The sequence below is a fragment of the Scyliorhinus torazame genome, chromosome 9 (assembly GCF_047496885.1).
Source record: "Scyliorhinus torazame isolate Kashiwa2021f chromosome 9, sScyTor2.1, whole genome shotgun sequence".
NCBI lineage: Eukaryota > Metazoa > Chordata > Chondrichthyes > Carcharhiniformes > Scyliorhinidae > Scyliorhinus > Scyliorhinus torazame.
Window position 1 is genome coordinate 76,485,214 of NC_092715.1, and position 19,704 is coordinate 76,504,917.

The following is a 19,704-nucleotide window of genomic DNA, read 5'->3' on the forward strand; positions in this document are numbered from 1 at the left end:
GACATCACCTTGAAGAAGGCTGTCCAGAACGCAACAAATCCAAGGCTGGCCCAGAACATGTAAGGCATGGTTGGCCGGGCCTCCCTCCCTTGCACCGTTCACACTTACCCTCCATCTCCGGGTAGAACCTGCTCATTTGGATTCTTGCTCCAGAGTCCCCAACCCACTTCCGTCCCCAACTTGTCTTCCCATTTCCGTCTAACTTCGTCCAGGGGTAGTCTTGCCCTGTCCGTATATGTTCCCACATTTATCTCTTTCCCCCCTCCCCCTTACTGTCCGTGTTGATTAATTCCTCTGTAGGATGTCTCTCGGGGCCCTGGGGTACCTTGCCGTCTCCTTGCGGTGAAAGTGTTTAATTTGGAGGTGTCCAATCCCGTGCAAACATGCTCACTGTTCAATGAGTCTTTTGCTCTTTCAGCATCTTTTCCTGCACAAATCTCAATCCTGTTGTGCCTGTCCCTTGTCCAGGCCATTGGTTGTGACAAACTCATTCGCTTCCTCCGGGGAGTTGAAGTAATGTTCCTTTTTTTTGTACCTGACCCAGAGCCTAACATACCAAAACGTACCCTATTCTTTTATAGGGCCGATTTCACCTGGTTAAACTTGGCCCTGCGTTTTGCTAGGTCTGCCCCAATGTCTTGGTAGATTCTGATTTTGTGTCCTGCCTAGGTGCTCGCTTTTGTCGGGCGTGCCCACCACAGGATCCTCTCAAGGTTCTGGTATCGGTGGAGCTTCGCGATAATCGCCCTCGGCTGCTCCCTGGCCGTAGGTTTTGATCTGAGCAACCCCTGTGCTCCGACTAAGCTGCCCAGCTTTTGGGCAAAGTAGTCAATCGGGTCATTGCCCTCGATACCTTCTGGCAGGCCCACGATCCTGATATTTTGTCGTCGGCAGCTGTTCTCCTGATCTTCGACTTTCCCCCTTAAGTTCCCCTGGACCACCATCAACCTTTTTACTTCTGCCTCCAGGGCGGCGATTCTGTACGCTCTGGTCCATCGAGGGCTTCTCCAGGTCGAGGAACGTCCTCTCCCGAGTTGCCACTTTCTTCCCCGGCCCATTAATTGCTGTCTGCATGGTGGCCATTGCCTCTGCCACCTTGACCGCCACCTGGATTTCTGTCCTGATCGCCTCCTTCATGGCAGTCAGCTCCTTCGTCAGGAAGCTCTTCCATCTGTCTCCTGGTGGTGGTGATGGTGGCGGCGGGGGTGGGGTTGTTGTTTGCCGATGCTCGGGTCGCCGGGGCCCCCTTCTTCTCATGGGTCGTGGCTCTTTCCGCCGCTTCTGCCGTCTCTTTGGCTCCTCGAGCTCTCGTTCGCTGGCATCTTTTCTTGGTTGCCCTCTTTCAATAAATTTACAGTGCAGAAGGAGGCCATTCAGCCCATCGAGTCTGCACCGGCTCTTTGAAAGAGCGCCCTACCCAAGCCCACACCTCCACCCTATCCCTATAACCCAGTAACCCCACCCAACACTTAAGGGCAATTTTGGACACTTAAGGGCAATTTATCATGGCCAATCCACCTAACCTGCACATCTTTGGACTGTGGGAGGAAACCGGAGCACTCTGAGAAAACCCACGCACACACAGGGAGAATGTGCAGACTCCGCATAGACAGTAACCCACGCTGGAAATCGAACCTGGGACCCTGGAGCTGTGAAGCAATTATGCTAACCACTATGCTACCGTGCTGCCCTTGTTGTTGGGGATTTTTTTCCTTTGAAATTTGGACAAAATTCAACCAAAAGTGCCTTTTTTTTCCTTCTCGGAGGACAGCCAACTGATGTGCGTCGGCTCAGCACCCCAGCGTCACCGGAAGTCCACCAGTGCTAATTAAAACCTGCTTTCGGAGATACCGAGTGTGGGAGGGGCAGGGTGGGATTGGGAATGTGGATCCTGCTCCCATATTTTGCTGCTCCTCCTAGTCATTCCACTGGAATTCCACTTGGCATCTTTAAGTTGTGCACCTGATTTTGTGTATTTGATATATGGGATGCTTGGATGTAAGCTTTACAATCCATTGAATCTCCCGTGTACTTTTCCCACAGTCTCTCCCTCTCCAGTAACACTGGGCAGATTAACCCAACAGCTCTTTTTAATAACATGGATGAAACTGGGCAGTCGGAGGCCACCGGAGGGGCAAGAAGTGGATGTGACTGGAAGGAATTCAATACTTTTGGTTTCCCTTTGTTTCCCACTCCCACCCCATATCCACTCTCTGTATTGATATCTTTGCCCCAATGAGACAGAGTCCCAACTATGTCTCAAAAAGATCTTTCACACAAATAATGGGGGAGCTGTGGGATGGAGGGGAAGGATGGTTAAAGCCAATTTCTTTGGCTCTCATTGTGGATTCAAGATCGAGTCTGTAGGCCTTGGAGGTTCAACCAAAATGTAAAGGTTTATTTTGAAGATGTTAACACGACAGGCTGCGATGTTAGACTGTCCGTTTGCCCACACAAACGGCTGATTCTGATGACATCATGCAATTGTTCTCTTAAAGTTCCCCAGTTCAGCTACAAAGCTGCTTCTGAGCAAACACTAAAAGACTATGAACACGCAACACTTGTCAATACCTACGTACCTCCAATCTAGGCCTTAAGGGCTCGCCTTATGCTCCTTGAACTGAGCTTCCTATCCCATTTCTATTCGGCCCTCGCCTCGCACTCAGTCATATATCAAGACCATGTCCTTTGTCAACATTGGCGCACTCTGAGCAATGTGGGGAGTGTGTACATGATTAATCTACGGCAGGGGTTAGGTTACAAAGTGTTGTTGCTGGGGGGGGAAGAAGAGAGTTACTCTGCTGACGAGGGAGAGACTTAGGTTTTGGGACAGAGAGGAGGTTGGTGGTGGGGGCTGCCAGGTGGTGGGGGGCTGCCAGGAGGCGGGCGGATGGAGGCATGGCGTATGGGCTGGTGGTGGGGCCCAGGAAAGGGGATGGCTGATCGGAGGGGGGGGGGGGGGGGGGCATGGTGCCCCCCAACTAGGCTGATCACCTGGAATGTTAGAGGGTTGAATGGGCCGGTCAAGAGGGCACGTGTGTTCGCGTATCGGAGGGCTCTGAAGGCGGACGTGGCAATGTTACAGGAGACACACCTGAAAGTGGCGGATCAAGTCAAGCTAAGGAAGGGTTGGGTCAGTCAGGTGTTTCATTCGGGGCTGGACACCAAGGCTAGAGGGGTTGCGATTTGATCAACAGGGGGGGGGGGGGGGGTGCGGGGGTTAGTGAGGAGAAATTCCAGCGCTGCAATGGAGGTTGGATGTGGGGTTGTTGGTGGATAAGGCGGTGTGCGAGAGGCTGAGGAAGTGTATGCAGAATTACCTGCAGGTTAATGACATGGGGGAAGTCTCAGCAACAGTGGTCTGGGAGGCGCTGAAGGCAGTGGTGAAAGGGGAGCTGATTTCGATCCCGGCTTATAGGGATAGGACGGATAGGGCAGTAACGGACTGACTGGTTAAGAAGATCTTACAGATAGACAGGAGGTATGCGGTGACCCCGGGGGTAGAGCTCTTTTTTAAAAAAATAAATATATTTTTTAAAGTTTCTTAACACAATTTTTCTCCCTTACAAACAATAACCCCCCCCCCCGTAACAAAAAAAAAACGAGAAATCGCATAGAGCAAGATATATACATGGCAAAATGATATATTTACACAGCTTTGTACACTGGCCCTCACCCGTACGTGCCAGTTTCCCCAACCCTTCATGTTATCTCTTGCTCATCCACCCTCCCAGGTAGTCCCCCCTCTTTCCACCCCCCCCCCCCCCCCCTCCCAGGACGTCCCCCCCCCGCCAAGGTTGCTGCTGCTGCTGACCGACCTTCCTCTAATGCTCCGCGAGATAGTCTAGGAACGGTTGCCACCGCCTGTAAAATTCCTGCGCAGACCCTCTCAAGGCAAACTTAATCCTCTCCAACTTTATGAACCCAGCCACATCATTTATCATTGCTCCTGCCACTCCTCTCCAGAACCCCTCCAGTGCCGGGCATGACCAAAACATATGGACATGGTTCGCCGGGCTCCCTGAGCACCTTCCACATCTGTCCTCTACCCCAAAGAACCTACCTCAACCTCGCCCCCGTCAAGTGCGCTCTGTGGACCACCTTAAATTGTATCAGGCTGAGCCTGGCACACGAGGAGGAGGAATTAACCCTACCTAGGGCATCAGCCCACAGACCTTCCTCGATCTCCTCCCCAGCTCCTCCTCCCATTTACCCTTCAACCCTTCTACCAGCGCTTCCCCCTCTTCTTTCAACTCCTGGTGTATTTCCGACACCTTGCCCTCCCCGACCCATACACCCGAGATCACCCTATCTTGAACTTCTTGTGCCGGGAGCAACGGGAATTCCCTCACCTGTCGCCTCACAAAAGCCCTCACCTGCATATATCTAAAGGCATTTCCCGGGGGTAACTCAAACTTCTCCTCCAGTGCCCCTAGGCTCGCAAACGTCCCGTCGATGAACAGGTCCCCCATTCTTCCAAACCCCGCCCGATGCCAGCTCTGGAACCCCCCGTCCATCTTCCCCGGGACAAACCGGTGGTTACCCCTGATCGGGGGACCACACCGATGCTCCCATTGCACCCCGGTGCCGTCTCCACTGGCCCCAGATCCTTAGCGTTGCGGCCACCACCGGGCTCGTGGTATACTTTGTGGGCGAGAGCGGCAGCGGTGCCGTCACCAACGCCCCCAGGCTCGTTCCTTTACAGGACGCCATCTCCATCCTCTTCCATGCCGCCCCCCGCTCCCTCCATAACCCACTTGCGGATCATCGCCACATTTGCTGCCCAGTAGTAGCTCCCCAGGTTTGGCAGCGCCAACCCTCCTCGGTCCCTACTGCATTCTAGGAACCCTCTCCTTACTCTCGGGGTCTTATTCGCCCACACAAACCCCATAATACTCCTGCCTACTCTCTTAAAAAAGGCCTTAGTGATCATCACGATGGGAAGGCACTGAAACACAAACGGAAACCTCGGAAGGACCACCATTTTGACCGACTGCACTCTACCCGCCAGCGAGAGCGGTAACATGTCCCATCTTTTGAAATCCTCCTCCATTTGCTCCACCAACCTCGTCAGATTCAGTTTATGTAGGGTCCCCCAACTCTTGGCTATCTGGATCCCCAGAAACCGAAAGCTCTCCTCCGCCCTCCTCAGCGGTAGGTCCCCTATCCCTCTTTCTTGGTCCCCCACCTGTAATACAAAGAGCTCACTCTTCCCTACATTGAGCTTATAGTCCGAAAACTCCCCAAACTCCCTTAGAGTCTGCATGACCTCCACCATCCCCTCCATTGGATCCGCCACGTACAGCAACAGGTCATCCGCATATAGCGACACCCCGATGCTCTTCTCCCCCCTCGGACCACCCCCCTTCCATTTATTAGACTCCCTTAATGACATGGCCAATGGTTCGATCGCCAATGCGAACAACAGGGGGGGACAGGGGGCACCCCTGCCTCGTCCCTCGGTACAGTCGAAAGTACTCCGACCTCCGCCGGTTCGTCACTACACTTGCCATCGGGGCTCTGTAAAGGAGCTTAACCCAATTGATAAACCCTACCCCGAACTCAAACCTGCGCAGCACCTCCCAGAGGTACTCTCACTCTACTCGGTCAAAGGCCTTTTCCGCGTCCATAGCTGCCACTATCTCCGCCTCTCCCTCCTCCGATGGCATCATTATCACGTTTAAGAGCCTCCGCACATTGGTGTTTAGTTGCCTGCCCTTTACAAATCCCGTCTGGTCCTCGTGGATTACCCCCGGGACACAGTCCTCGATCCTCGTGGCCAGCACTTTTGCCAGCAACTTTGCATCCACATTGAGGAGCGAGATCGGCCTGTACGATCCACATTGCAGTATGTCCTTCTCCCGCTTTAGGATCAAAGAAATTGTCGCTTCCGATATTGTCGGGGGCAGGGTCCCCTCCTCTCTTGCCTCATTAAAGGTCCCCACCAGTAGCGGGGCCAACAGGTCTGCGTACTTCCTGTAGAACTTCACCGGGAATCCGTCCGGTCCTGGGGCCTTCCCCGCCTGCATGCTCCCCAAACCCTTGCTCAGCTCCTCCAACCCAATTGGTGCCCCCAAATCAGCCACCTCTTGCTCCTCCACCCTCGGGAATCTCAGCTGATCTAGGAATCGTCTCATCCCCTCTTCCCCCGCTGGGGGCTGGGATCTGTACAGCTCTTCATAAAAGGCCTTGAATACCTCGTTTATTCGGGGGTAGAGCTCTTAAGGGAATGTCGGAAGCTGCAGGCTGAGTTTGGGGTGTTGTCCACAGGTAAGGTTGTGCACTTTAGAACAGAGATGAGGAGAAATTTCTTCAGCCAGAGAGTGGTGGGTCTGTGGAATTCATTGCCACAGAGGGCGGTGGAGGCCGGGACGTTGAGTGTCTTTAAGACAGAAGTTGATAAATTCTTTATTTCTCGAGGAATTAAGGGCTATGGAGAGAGAGCGGGTAAATGGAGTTGAAATCAGCCATGATTGAATGGTGGAGTGGACTCGATGGGCCGAATGGCCTTACTTCCGCTCCTATGTCTTATGGTAAGGCAGTGGAGAAGCTGAGAAAGGCGAGGGGGGTGTTTTATGAACATGGGGAGAAGGCCAGCAGAATGCTTGCACAGCAGCTTAGGCAGAGGGAGGTGGCCAGGTAAATAGAGAAGGTGGTTGATGGGGATGGGAACTTGGTAGGGCAGTGCTAAACAGGGCGTTCAGGGAATTTTACAGTAGGCTCTACTGCTCGGAAACACCCGCAGGGCCGGAGGGGATGAGACGCTTTTTGGACGGACTGACCTTCCCAAGGGTGGGTAGGGAGCTGGTAGATGGGCTGGGGGCCCCGATTAGGGCCGAAGAAATAGTTGAGGACTTGAAGGCAATGCAGTCGGGTAAAGCCGCGGGGCCAGACGGGTACCTGGTGGAATTCTATAAAAGGTTCTCGGGGATTTTAGGGCCGTTGCTGGTCCAGGTTTTCAATGAGGCAAGGGACAGAGGGGTGCTTCCCCCGATGATGTCACAGGCCACTATTTTGTTGATATTGAAGCGGGACAAGAACCCGGAGCTATGCGATCATATAGGTCGATCTCGCTGCTTAATGTGGATGCCAAGTTGCTGGCCAAAATTTTGGCCTCCAGGATTGAGGATTGTGTGCCGGATGTGATTATGGAGGATAAAACCGGGTTTGTCAAGGGTAGGCAGTTGGTGGCCAATATTAAAAAGGCTGCTCCGTGTGATCATGATGCCCCCGGAGAGTAGGGAGGTTGAGGTAGTAGTGGCAATGGATGCGGAAAAGGGCGTTCGACCGGGTGGAGTGGGATTATCTACGTGAGGTGCTGGGATGATTTGGGTTCGGTAGGGACTTTATCGACTGGGTCAGGCTGTTGTACCAGGCCCTGGAGGCTAGCGTAAGGACGAATAGGACGACCTTGGACTATTTTAGACTGTACCGGGGAACAAGACAGGGATGCCCCCTCTCCGCACTGTTGTTTGCGTTAGCTATAGAACCGCTGGCAATTGCTCTGAGAGCTTCAGTGGGCTGGTTTGGGGGCGCTGGAACATAGTCTCGCTGTACATGGACGACCTGCTCTTATACGTATCGGATCCAGGGGCAGGGATGGGTGAATATGTGGAGATTTTGGGGGAAATTGGCCGGTTTTCGGGGTATAAACTGAATATGACGAAGAGTGAGATGTTTGTAGACCAGGCGAGGGGTCAGGAGGGTCGGCTGAGGGAGCTGCCGTTTAGGTTAGTCGGGGACAGTTTCAGGTACCTAGGGATACAAGTGACACACGACTGGGGCCGGTTACACAAGTTGAAATTGTCCCGGTTGGTTGAGCAGATGAGGGGCGAGTTTCGGAGATGGGATGCGCTCCCGCTGTCGTTACTGGGAGAGTGCAGACGGTCAAAATGACGGTCCTACCGAGATTTCTTTTCGTATTTCGGTGTCTCCCAATTTTATCCCGCGGTCCTTTTTTAAGAGGGTTAATAAAATCATCCTGGGCTTTGTGTGGGCGGGTAAGTCCCCGCGAGTGAAGAAGGTGATGCTCGAGAGGAATCGGCGGGAGGGGGGGCTTGCGCTGCCGAATTTTAGTAATTATTACCGAGCAGCTAACATAGCCATGATAAAGAAGTGGGTGGTGGGGGCGGGGTCGGTTTGGGAGCAGATGGAGGCAGCTTCGTGTAGGGGCACCAGTCTGGGGGCACCTCTGCCGTTCTTGCCGGCGAGGTACTTCACCAGCCCCGTAGTGGTGGCGGCCCTGGGAATCTGGGGTCAGTGGAGGAGGTATGCTGGCGCAGTGGTAGCATCGGTCTGGTCCGCAATATGTGACAATCACCGGTTTGCCCCGGGGAGCTTGGATGGGGGGTTCAGAGTATGGCGAAGGAAGGGAATTGAGAAGATGGGGGACTTGTTTTTAGAGGGGAGCTTCCCTAGCTTGAGGGTGCTGGAGGAGAAGTTTGGGCTGGCAAGGGGGAACAAATTTAGATTTTTACAGGTGCGGGACTTTCTGCGCAGGCAGGTATCATCCTTCCCACTCCTACCACTAAGGGGATGCAGGATAGGGTAGTGTCGAGGGGATGGGTGGGAGAGGGGAGCGTCTCGGACATCTATAAAGAATTCATGGGGGCGGAGGAGACGCTGACCGAGGAGCTGAAGTGTAAGTGGGAGGAGGAGCTTGGTGGTGAGATGGAGGATGGCTTATGGGCGGACGCGTTGAGCAGAATCAACGCGACCGCAACATGCGCAAGGCTCAGCTTGATCCAATTCAAGGTGGTCCACCGGCCCACATGACACTGCCCCGGATGAGCAGATTCTTTGGGGTGGAGGACAGGTGTGTAAAATGTGCGGGAGGACCAGCGAACCATGTCCACATGTTCTGGGCGTGTCGAAAATGTAGGGGATATTGGCAGGGGTTTGCGGATGTCATGTCCAGAGTATTGAAAACAAGGGTGGCAATGAGTCCAGTGGTGGTGATTTTCGGGGTGTCGGACGACCCGGGAATCCAAGAGGAGAAAGAGGCAGATGTTCTGGCCTTTGCTTCCCTGGTAGCCCGGAGGCCTTGAGAGGGTCACTGTTAGCACGGGGGGGTGGTCCATCTGAGATGTTGGATGCAGGCCTTGTTTTAACATCTCCTCCAGATGATGGCACCTCTGAGAGTTCAGTACTCCCTCAGTATTACACAGGAGTGTTGGCTCTTCACCTGTCCCTGCTGTCCAGCATCCCAACACTCTCCACTTACCTTCTCCACTCCTGCTCCCACCTTGACTGTTTCCATCCTGGGTTTAAAATGAGGCATTTTAATGTAAGAGGCTAATTGTTTTTCAGGCCAACAGATTTCTTTTTACACCTGTAGCAAAATCGTTTCATTTGGCACTTTGTTTACACTAAAAATCCATGTGGTGCTCCGTTAACTCAAGTACTGTTGAAACGAGTAGCTCTGTATTAAAGCAAATGGGGGAGGAAGTTTAAGTAGACATTGATTTGAATTGACAAACACAACTTAGTCAGCTAGGATTTTGTTTTGACAGCAGTGTAATAAATACAAGTGAATGAATTTTGTTTGTTTGCAAGTTGGATTTCTCCCCTCCCACCCACAATTAGTACTGCGACACCAGGTATTATTATGAGGAATGCATTGTGACGGTAATGTATTGAATCTGAAGAACAATTATGGTGTGTATTTCTGTTTTAGGTGGGAGTGGTGAAACAGACTGAGACTGCAGCTCTTAAAGCTGTTGGAGAGAACAAAGGCAATCTGTTCACCCGCAAGCTGACTGCTCTCTACACCAAGTCTACACTCATTGGAGAAGATATCCTTTCAGCTTCATACTCATTTTGAACTAGTTTCACTTTCCCCTTGAACCACCTGATGGTCTGACCAGGGATATGCACAAATTATCTTCTAGAACTTTTAAGTTTATATAGAATTATTCAGGTCAGGTGTGAGCATAGCTTCTGTAGCCCAGAATGGTGATGATGGGTTGAATGGCCTGTGCCTGTATTGAGACATATCTATATATAGATATCTGAATGGATTACCAAGTGCAGTTGAATCAATATTTGTGATTTCTGAGCTCTGATTTGATAAAGGTTTAAGCAGTATGCAGATGTATAATGCTCCTTGACGATTGTTACATATTAACCCACTGCTGAACCTAGACAGTGACTCAGTTGAAGTTGGAGATGTGCCGAGTGAGCTTCCCAACAGCTACCTGATGTGTATCTGTGAACAGATACACAAGAAGAAAGATTATAAGAAGCAAGGAGTTCAGATTGGGCTTGTGGTAAGAATCCCTTCACAAAAACGTCAGTAAACACAAATTGTTTCTGAAATTGCTAATGTATGCCAAGAGATATAAAACGTTAACCTAGACTGGCGAATTGTCCAAAATATGCTTTGTTATTGGTTAAAGTTCATATTTGTAATGAATAATTGATTAAGATTTAATTATGTGCTCGGACTTTATGTGCAATGCCTGCTTTTGTGTGGGAACTTAAAATTAGGAGCTGTAAATATAAACTCAGTTTAATTCTTGGGTGTATTGTGGCATTTGTTCAGGTTTAGTTACCATATAAAAACAATACCATTTCTCCATGCAGTGTTTCTTATACCCTGGAGAATTGTCCAAACATTGTGCAAGTTAGGTGAATTGGCCATACTAAATTGCCTCTTAGTGTCCAAAATTATGTAGGTTAGGTGGCGTAATGGGGATAGGGGCAGGGGATAAGGCATACATTGGGTGCTCTGTCAGAGTTGGTGCAGACTTGATAGGCTGAATGGCCTCCTACTGCACTCTGGGGATTCTATGGATTCGGTCTGTAGTTGTCCTTTATGACCCTGTTTCCTTGTTCTAAATTCACTAAATTTATGCATTTAATTATTACATTGTGCTAAAATAATTTACAGTCACTGTTGACTTGCTTTCGAAACTGAAAGAATAGGAAGAGTTGCATTTATCTAGTGCCTTTCACAGCCTCAAAACATTCCAAAGCGTTTTACAGTCAATGAAGTACTTTTGAAGTGTGGTCACTGGTGCAATGCAAGAAATGGGTCAGCCAATTTGTTCACAGCTGAGTTTGATTACCGTCTAATGCTCGTTTTGCCAGCACTTTTCTCCTTCTTCAAAGCTTCTCACTACTGAAAAAATTAACTTCTAAAATTCTCACGATTGCTTTTTTTCCCCGGTGCTTATCAAAATTGAAACTTTGACTTGTCAAATGGAACAGATAAATCTGGCCATCCTAATGGATGGGCCAGGGCAGCTACGGATGGGCTGAAATACGTCATGTCAGCATTTTTAATGTCCTGTGCATAAAGTTAAAACAAAAACCTTCGTAATCTCCAATGCTGGGGGCGGGAGTCTCTCAGCCCGGGGCCGCAGAGCGGAGAATTGGCGCCGGCGTGGTGCCGGTTGGGGGCCGCTCTACGCTGCCCCCCCCCCGATTCTCGGCCCGGGATGGGCCGAGTGGCCGTAACGAAAAACCCAGTCCCGCCGGCGCCGTCCACGTGTGGTCTTAACCGGCGGGACCTCGGAGTGGAAGGGTCTTGGGGGGGGGGGGGGGGGGGGGGGGGGGGGGTCCACTGTGCCCGGCCTGCCAGGCGGGTCGGGCTGGGGGCCTCCTTTCTTCCATGCCGGCCCCTTTAGCCCTACACCATGTTGCGTTGGGGCCGGCGCGGAGAAGGGAGCCACTGCGCATGCGCGGACCCCGCGGCGCCCAGTTGACGTCGGGATCAGCAGCTGGAACGGCGTGGGTCGCTCCAGTGCTGTGCTGGCCCCTGTAGGGGCCAGAATTGCTGATCCTGAGGCCATGTTGACGCCGTCAAGAAACGCGGCGTTTCTGAAGGCGTCAACACTTAGCCTCCAGATCAGAGAATCCCGCGCGCGCTATGCGTTTAGAATGCGTTACGAAAAGTTTTTCTTTTGTTTGTGTGGCCACTAGATGGCAGCAAAAGGCAACAGTAACTGAACCAGCTTGTCCATTAATTGATAGAACAGTAGGACACTTACAGCAAGAGGGTCGTCTCCTTAATACACAATCCTGTTGCAGCAAATGAGCATTTTATGACGGGTAGTAATGACAGTTCAGTCATTTTCTATATTCCCTTGAATAGGCCAGTTTAAAGCACTGCATTAACAGACTCAGCCAGGAAACCCAACAATCAATCCCTCATACTATTCAAAATAGTGTGGGTGCTGGAAACAGAAATAAAAAAACACAACATTCTGGAAATGCTCATTGGATCTGACAGCATCTGTGGAGAGAGAAACGGAGTTGACCTTTTTTTTTTAACCTTTCATCAGAACTGCTGAATGATCGCCAACCTGGAACGTCAACTTTGTTCTGTCTCCACAGATGTTGCTAAGCCTGATGACTATTTCCAGCACCTCCTGTTTTTATTTACCTCGCTTCTTCATCAGAAATTGTTGAATGGATACAAATAGTTTTTTTTCTGCTATGAGTTTCTCGCATATTAGTTTTAATATTAATAAAAGATTAAGAATGTGGTTTACAATCACATAACATTGTTTTTAACTGCTGACTGCTTTTTTCCTCTTGTTCAATTGCAAACTGATTTTCACAGTCAGCGTTCTTGTTCTGAAATTTAGGAGATTTTTTGGAGACCCTATGGACCAGATTTTACTGCCAAAATGGTGGTGAGGTTAAGGCATTCTCCATTTAACAAATATGTGATTTTTATGTAAATATGCCAAAGTTGCTGAACTTTCTATTTCTGCTATTACTAAATTTGCCAGAGTGTTTGTCTTGTTCCAAGTGTAAGTAGTGTAGCCATGTAAAATGGCCACCTGCAAAGGACCATGGGAATTGTGGTCAATTTGGGACACAGACAGGTACACAGCCTCTGTGTATTGCGCAAAGAAACCAGACTTGGCTGAAACTTGTATCCATTAAGAGTCGATCACCATTTCCCCCAGGACAATAGAGTGTGAATCGAGGAGTTACAACAGTACCAGACTAACCGGCACCAACCCCCTTATTTGGAAAGGCCTACGTGCCTGGGACAATGATAGCTAGGACCCGCCCAGCTATCGAGGTATCCACACCCTAACTTGCTGAGGTCGATGAGGGTGATCGAGCACCCTATTGATCCATTGGACCTGGAGTAAGGACCGCCCAAAAGGGCGTGAAAGAGACTAAGGATAAAAAGCCCTGCGCACTAGAGATCGGTCTCTTTTGGGACCGGCCTGTGTGCGACCAACTGCAGCAGAACAACCAAGTTCAAGATCCCGCGTCCATTCGTGAACGGTGAGCCCAGCTGAGACGAACCCATCAACTGCCAAACTGACCACGTGGACCCGGGTAAAAGCCTTATCTTGCACAGTGCCGGTCACTCGAAGCTAAGTAAAGGCCATCTTCGTCGTCAGGTGTAGTTTAGTACGGAGCCATGTGTGTTATTGCATTGAGATACACGTCTTGTGTTATTAATAAACTCTGTTTTTGAGCTAACATATTGGTTGTGTGGTCATTTGGTCGATAGAAGAAACAGCTTGTGGTTCACCCCAAAGTAAAGAAGGCAACATTTATTGGCGACTCTGACAGGACCTCGAATAGAAGTGACTTTGTTACTCCGAGGGATCCCACAACTTCGAATTAAATTGGGAAAAAGAACAAACCACAAGAGTAAGGTTCATATCGGCCAAATAACCGATTTTCGGAAGTGTGCACTAACCGCATGCGTAACTAACAGGGAGACTTGCATGCAAATCTAGAGGGATTGTGAACCAGAATATAGCCGTAAGCCGTACCCGTTGTTCGATCGACTCCTTATTCCCCCCCGTTCCAAATTTTAAGTAGAGAAGAGATGGCAGCGCAGATGATAGAGAAGTTGATGAACCCACAGCAGCAATCCGAGGTTACAGTAGTTGATAAATCAGAGCAGTGCCCATATAGGAGGATTTGTTGAGAAAGTATTTAAAGGGGAAAGGATGGCCCTTTGGTCGAATTTTTGTGCAAACACTGAGTCGGGTCCAGGAAAGATGGGACAGACTTGGCGGGAGAATCTTTGTGAGATATATAAGAAAAACGCAGCAAAGTTTAGAAAGCCAATGGCAATAGTGTGCTGCTTGGCATAGTTGCGAGGCACCGAGGAGGTCGTCGACACGCTCCGCAGACAGTTGGCAGAGAAGGAAGAAGAGAATGAGGGAAGCAGTAAAGAAAGTGAGAAAATGATTGAGGAACTCCGGGAGAAGTTACCTGCTAAAGACAGGGAAATCGCCGATGTTAAACCAGTCTTGCATAGTACACCTTAGCAGCTTCCAAACCCAGTACGACAAGGCTGATCAAGACACACAGTGTGCAGTCTTGATAAGAGAGGAGACTGAACACCAGGTCACCCAATGAACAAAGAAATGCACCGATTTACAGGCAGCTTTAAGAGCGCTCCACCAGTCCACTAAAAAACAAATGCAGAGCACCGTTGACCACGTTAAATGCCAGCGGAAGATGGATAAGCTCCAGTCGTTACTTTCCGTTCAGAATGGTTTTATGTGTACCTTCGGGACAGACTAGACAGATGAGGAAGAGATGGCAGATTGGGAAGAGTTAATTGAAAGCGCGCAAATGTATGTTAAAGGAACGGAAAGTCAAAAGCAGCCGCCACGCATCCCAAAAAGAAAAGTACCGGCAGCACAGGTCGCACCAACCCCCACAGCTGCCCCGACACTCATGAATCCGGTCACCACAGTAAGAAGGATAAGGGATCAGGCAGGTCCAGATATTACCGACATCACCCCACTTTCGGTAACTCAATTGAGGGACGCTTGCAGTAAAGTTACTCCATTTCAGCCCACTGCAGACCCGCATAGCTTCTTTGAGGAGATGCGCCAACAAAAGGTTATGTACGGATTAGATGAGAGGGGGGAAGTTAAATTGATAGTAATGAGTCTCAGCCAGTCGGTAAGGTCAGCTTTGCCAGACCCCCAAAACGTAGGAGGAGGAACCCAGAGGAAATGAAGGCCGCAATATTAGATGCTATCGAATACAACAGGGGATCCGGTAGAGGGTTTGAACGGATGCAGGCAAAAGAAAGGGGAACATCCGACCGCCTTTGCTGGTTGCCTCTGGATACATTTCAAGGCAGTATACGGAAACTAAGACCGCGCTCACCTCGGTGAGGAAGACACCACTAAATGGTCCTGTACCTTCGTTTCACATGCCACTGCAGCAGGTAAAAAGGCTTGCACGGTTCCAGTGGCGGCCATGACCATGGAGGGGTAGGTTGCACATTTGATAGCTCCCGCCTGTAATGGGAGTTTGGACCTTTTTCCCCCATTTTTGGGGGGATTTTATGGGATAAAGCAGTGAAGAGTGAGACAGTGAGGAGAAATCCCCCTCGGGTGTATGGAGAATTGGACCAGAAGTGGCCGTGTGAGACAACAAGTCCTATAAGGGAGACGCAAGTAGAGCTGGTAACACGGGACAGCATGGTGGAGGGCAAGGGCCCCGGGGAGACGGCACCGTGGTCGACAGAGCAGCTGGTGACGTTTTTCGAGGGTTGCTTGGCCAAGCTGAAGAAGGACACGCTGGACCTGATTAAGGCTGCGATTGGTCAAGTGGTTCAGAATCAGGAAACCCACGGGAGAGCGATCCAGATCGAACAAAAGTTGTCCGAGCATGAGGAGTATATAACCATGCTGGAAAGCAAGGTGGGGATGATGAACGACCGCCAGAAAAGAATGCAGGAGAAGCTGGAGGACCTGGAGAATAGGTCCAGGAGGCAGAATCTCAGAATTGTTGGCCTCCCTGAAGGCAGTGAGGGGTTGGATGCGAGGGTCTATGTGACGGACATGTTGGAGAAGTTTATGGGGGCTGGGGCGTTCCCTCGGCCCCTGGAATTGGACAGAGCGCACAGAGCCATTGCGAGGAAGCCCAGAGCAAACGAACTGCCGAGGGCCATGGTGGAACGCTTTCACCGTTTCGTGGACAAGGAACACGTTTTGCGGTGGGCCAAGAAAGAACGGGGCAGCAAGTGGGAGAACTGTGAGTTGTGCATTTATCAGGACCTGGGAGCGGATTTGGCCAAGAGGAGAGCTGGGCTCAATCGGGCAAAAACGACCCTCTAAGAAGTTGGTGAAGTTCAGGATGCTGTACCTAGCCCGCCTGTGGATCACACATGAGGAACGGGACTTCTACTTTGAAATGCCAGATGAAGTATGGACCCTTATTAAAGAAAGGAAGCTGGAGGCGAATTAAAAGACACTTAAGCCTTGGAGAAGTACTGTGGCAGCGATTTGTGGTGCTGGATTGTAAAAATTTAAGTAGCTCTATGTGATGCTTTTAAAATGTTTATTCATGTGGGGGGGGGGGGGAGAGAGGAGAGTACAATAGGGAGACAGACTGCTTGGTGCCAGGGGCGGGAGCTATCGAGTCAGCATGGGTCAGCTGACTCTGAAGCGCAGTGGGGGGTGGACAGGTGATAAGCTGGAGCTTGACTTGGGGGATTGGGTTGTTAGTGATGATGCTGGGGGAGGGGGGGTTGCTGCTGCTTTGCTGACGGGAGGAACTGTTACTAGGGGACAAATGGGAGGTTGGGAACAGCGACAGCCCGAGGGGGGACTCGAGGAAGCAGAGGGCGCGGGCTCGAGGCTGGCCTAAAAAGGGTGATGGCTAGTCGGCGGGGTAGGGGGGGGGTGGTGGTGGTTGGAAGTCCCCCGTCCAGGATAATCACATGGAACATGAGAGGACTGAATGGGCCAGTCAAGAGGGCTCGCGTGTTTGCGCATTTGAGGGAACTGAAGGCGGACGTGGCAATGCTACAAGAGACACACCTAAAGGTTACAGACCAGACGAGATTGAGGAAGGGGTGGGTTGGCCAAGTGTTCCACTCAGGACTGGACTCCAAGACCAGGGGAGTAGTGATCTTGATCAGCAAATGAGTGGCATTCGAGGCAGGGAGAGTCGTGTCAGACAAGGGGGTAGGTACATAATGGTGAGTGGGCAGCTGGAGGGGTGCGAGTGGTACTTGTGAACATGTATGCTCTGAATTGGGACAACGTGGAATTTATGAGGCGGGTGTTAGGTAAGATCCCAGACTTAGACTCACATAACTTGATCATGGGAGGGGACTTCAACACAGTCATTGATCCGGAATTGGACCGGTCAAAATCCAGGACAGGGAGGAGGCCGGCCGTGGCAAAGGAATTGAAGGGTTTTATGGAACAGATGGGGGGGGGGGGGTAGACCCATGGAGGTTTGCACGGCCGAGGACGAAGGAGTTTTCCTATTTTTCACATGTCCACAAGGTATACTCTCATCGACTTTTATGTTCTGAGCAGGGCGCTGAGAATACTGAGTACTCGGCAATTGCAGTGTCGGACCATGCCCCGCATTGGGTGGATCTACGGGTTAGTGTGGAGAGAGGGCAACGCCCGCTGTGGAGACTTGATGTGGGGTTGCTAGCCGACGAGGTGGTCTGTGGGCGGGTTAACAAGTCCATCCAGAACTACCTGGAAACAAATGATACGGGGGAGGTCTCTGCAGCGACGGTCTGGGAAGCTTTGAAGGCAGTAGTCCGAGGGGAATTAATCTCGATACGGGTCCACAGAGAAAAAGTGGAACGGGCTGAGAGAGATAGGTTAGTGGAGGAGATACTCCAGGTGGACAGGAGATACTCAGAGGCCCCGGAAGCGGGGCTACTGAGCGAGCGGCGGAGGTTACAGGTGGAGTTTGGGCTGTTGACCACAGGGAAAGCAGTGGAACAGTTGAGCAAGGCAAGGGGTGTGATCTGTGAGTACGGGGAAAAGGCAAGCAGAATGTTGGCGCACCAGCTCAGGAAAAGAGAGGCTGCCAGGGAGATAGGTAAAGTAAAGAGTAGAGACGATAATACTGTCCTGGACCCAGCGGGGGTGAACGAGGTGTTTAAGGACTTTTATAGTAAATTGTATGAGTCAGAACCCCTGGCTGGGGTGGAGGGGACGAGGCAATTTCTGGATCAGTTGAGGTTCCCGAGGGTGGAGGAGGACCGGAGCAAAGCGGGTCATACAGGCTGATTTCTATGCTGAATGTGGATGCTAAACTGCTGGCTAAGATACTGCCACAAGGATAGAGGACTGTGTACGGGGGGTGATAGGGGAAGACCAGACGGGGTTTGTTAAGGGCAGGCAACTCAAGGCCACTCAAGGCCAATGTTCGAAGGCTTCTAAATGTTATTATGATGCCCTCAAAAGGAGAGGAGGCAGAGGTGGTGGTAGTGGAGATGGCTTTTGATCGGGTGGAGTGGAATTACCTGTGGGAGGTGCTGGGAAGGTTTGGGTTTGGTGAGGGGTTTATTGACTGGGTGCGGTTGCTCTATTATTAGGCACAGGGGCTGGTTTAGCACTGGCTAAATCGCTGGCTTTGAAAGCAGACCAAGGCAGGCCAGCAGCACGGTTCGATTCCCGTACCAGCCTCCCCAAACAGGCGCCGGAATGTGGCGACTAGGGGCTTTTCACAGTAACTTCATTGAAGCCTACTCGTGACAATAAGCGATTTTCATTTTTTTCATTTTTTCACCAGTAGCAAGTGTGAGTACGAACCGGCTGAGGTTGGGGTATTTTGAACTACACCGAGGGACGAGGCAAGGGTGCCCCCTCTTCCCGTTACTGTTTGCTCTGGCCATCGAGCCATTGGCCATGGCATTAAGAGACTCTAAGAACTGGAAAGGGCTGGGTCGCCCCCGTGTCTCGCTCTACGCAGATGACCTGCTCTTGTATATTTCGGACCCGTTGGAGGGGATGGGGGAAGTAATGCGAATCTTGGGGGAATTTGGCAATTTTTCAGGGTATAAATTGAACATGGGGAAAAGCGAGATGTTAGTGATCCAGGCAAGAGGGCAGGTGAAGAGACTGGGTGAGCTCCCGCTTAGAATGGTAGGGAAGAGCTTTCGCTATCTGAGAATCCAGGTGGCCCGGAACTGGAGGTACTACACAAGTTACATCTATCCCGGTTGATAGAACAACTGGAAGGGGACTTTAAGAGATGGGACATGCTCCCGCTATCACTGGCGGGGAGGGTACAGACCGTGAAAATGACGGTCCTCCCCAGATTTCTGTTTGTCTTTCAGTGCCTCCCCATCTTCATCTCAAAGGCCTTTTTCAAGCGGGTGAATAAGATTATGATGTGCTAGACTTCCGGGTGCGGCGATGACCAGCTGAGTCGCACGTTTCGGCAGCTCCCGGTGGAACGGACTTTTGGGCTCTTAATAGGAGCCCCAACGGCAATTTTAACGGCTAAAAGTACTGTGCGGTGAACCAGAAGGGAATCCCCCCTGGATACGGATGAAAAAAGGAGAGGAAGGTGGCCGGATTGCGGTGGATCCTTTAGAGCAGCGGCAAGGAAGGCAAGCAAAAACCAAGATGGCGTCGGAAGGTGGCAGTTTAACATGGGGCCCTGAACAACACGAGTTTTTGAAACGCTGCGTGGAAGAACTAAAAAAGGAAATGAAGAAGGAGCTGTTGGCCCCGATATTACAGGCGATCGAAGGGCTAAAGGAGGAGCAAAAGACCCAGGAGCGGGAGCTTCGGGGCGTGAAGGCAAAGGCTGCCGAGAATGAGGACGACATACAGGGCCTGGTGGTGAAGACGGAGATGCACGAGGCACACCATAAAAGATGTGTGGAAAGGCTGGAGGTGCTGGAGAACAACGCGAGGAGGAACAACCTAAGGATTCTTGGTCTTCCTGAAGGTGCGGAGGGAGCGGACGTCGGGGCATATGTGAGCACGA

At 51.0% G+C, this 19,704-nt stretch overlaps 1 protein-coding gene across 1 annotated transcript in view; it reads left to right on the plus strand.

Annotated features, from left to right (window-relative positions):
* msh3 (mutS homolog 3 (E. coli)) overlaps window positions 1–19,704 on the plus strand; it is a 447,577-nt gene that overhangs the window by 62,549 nt on the left and 365,324 nt on the right. Inside the window, exons 6-7 of the mRNA XM_072516186.1 lie at window positions 9,677–9,794; window positions 10,120–10,268. Coding sequence (XP_072372287.1) covers window positions 9,677–9,794; window positions 10,120–10,268 — 267 coding nt within the window. The remainder of the gene's footprint in view (window positions 1–9,676; window positions 9,795–10,119; window positions 10,269–19,704) is intronic.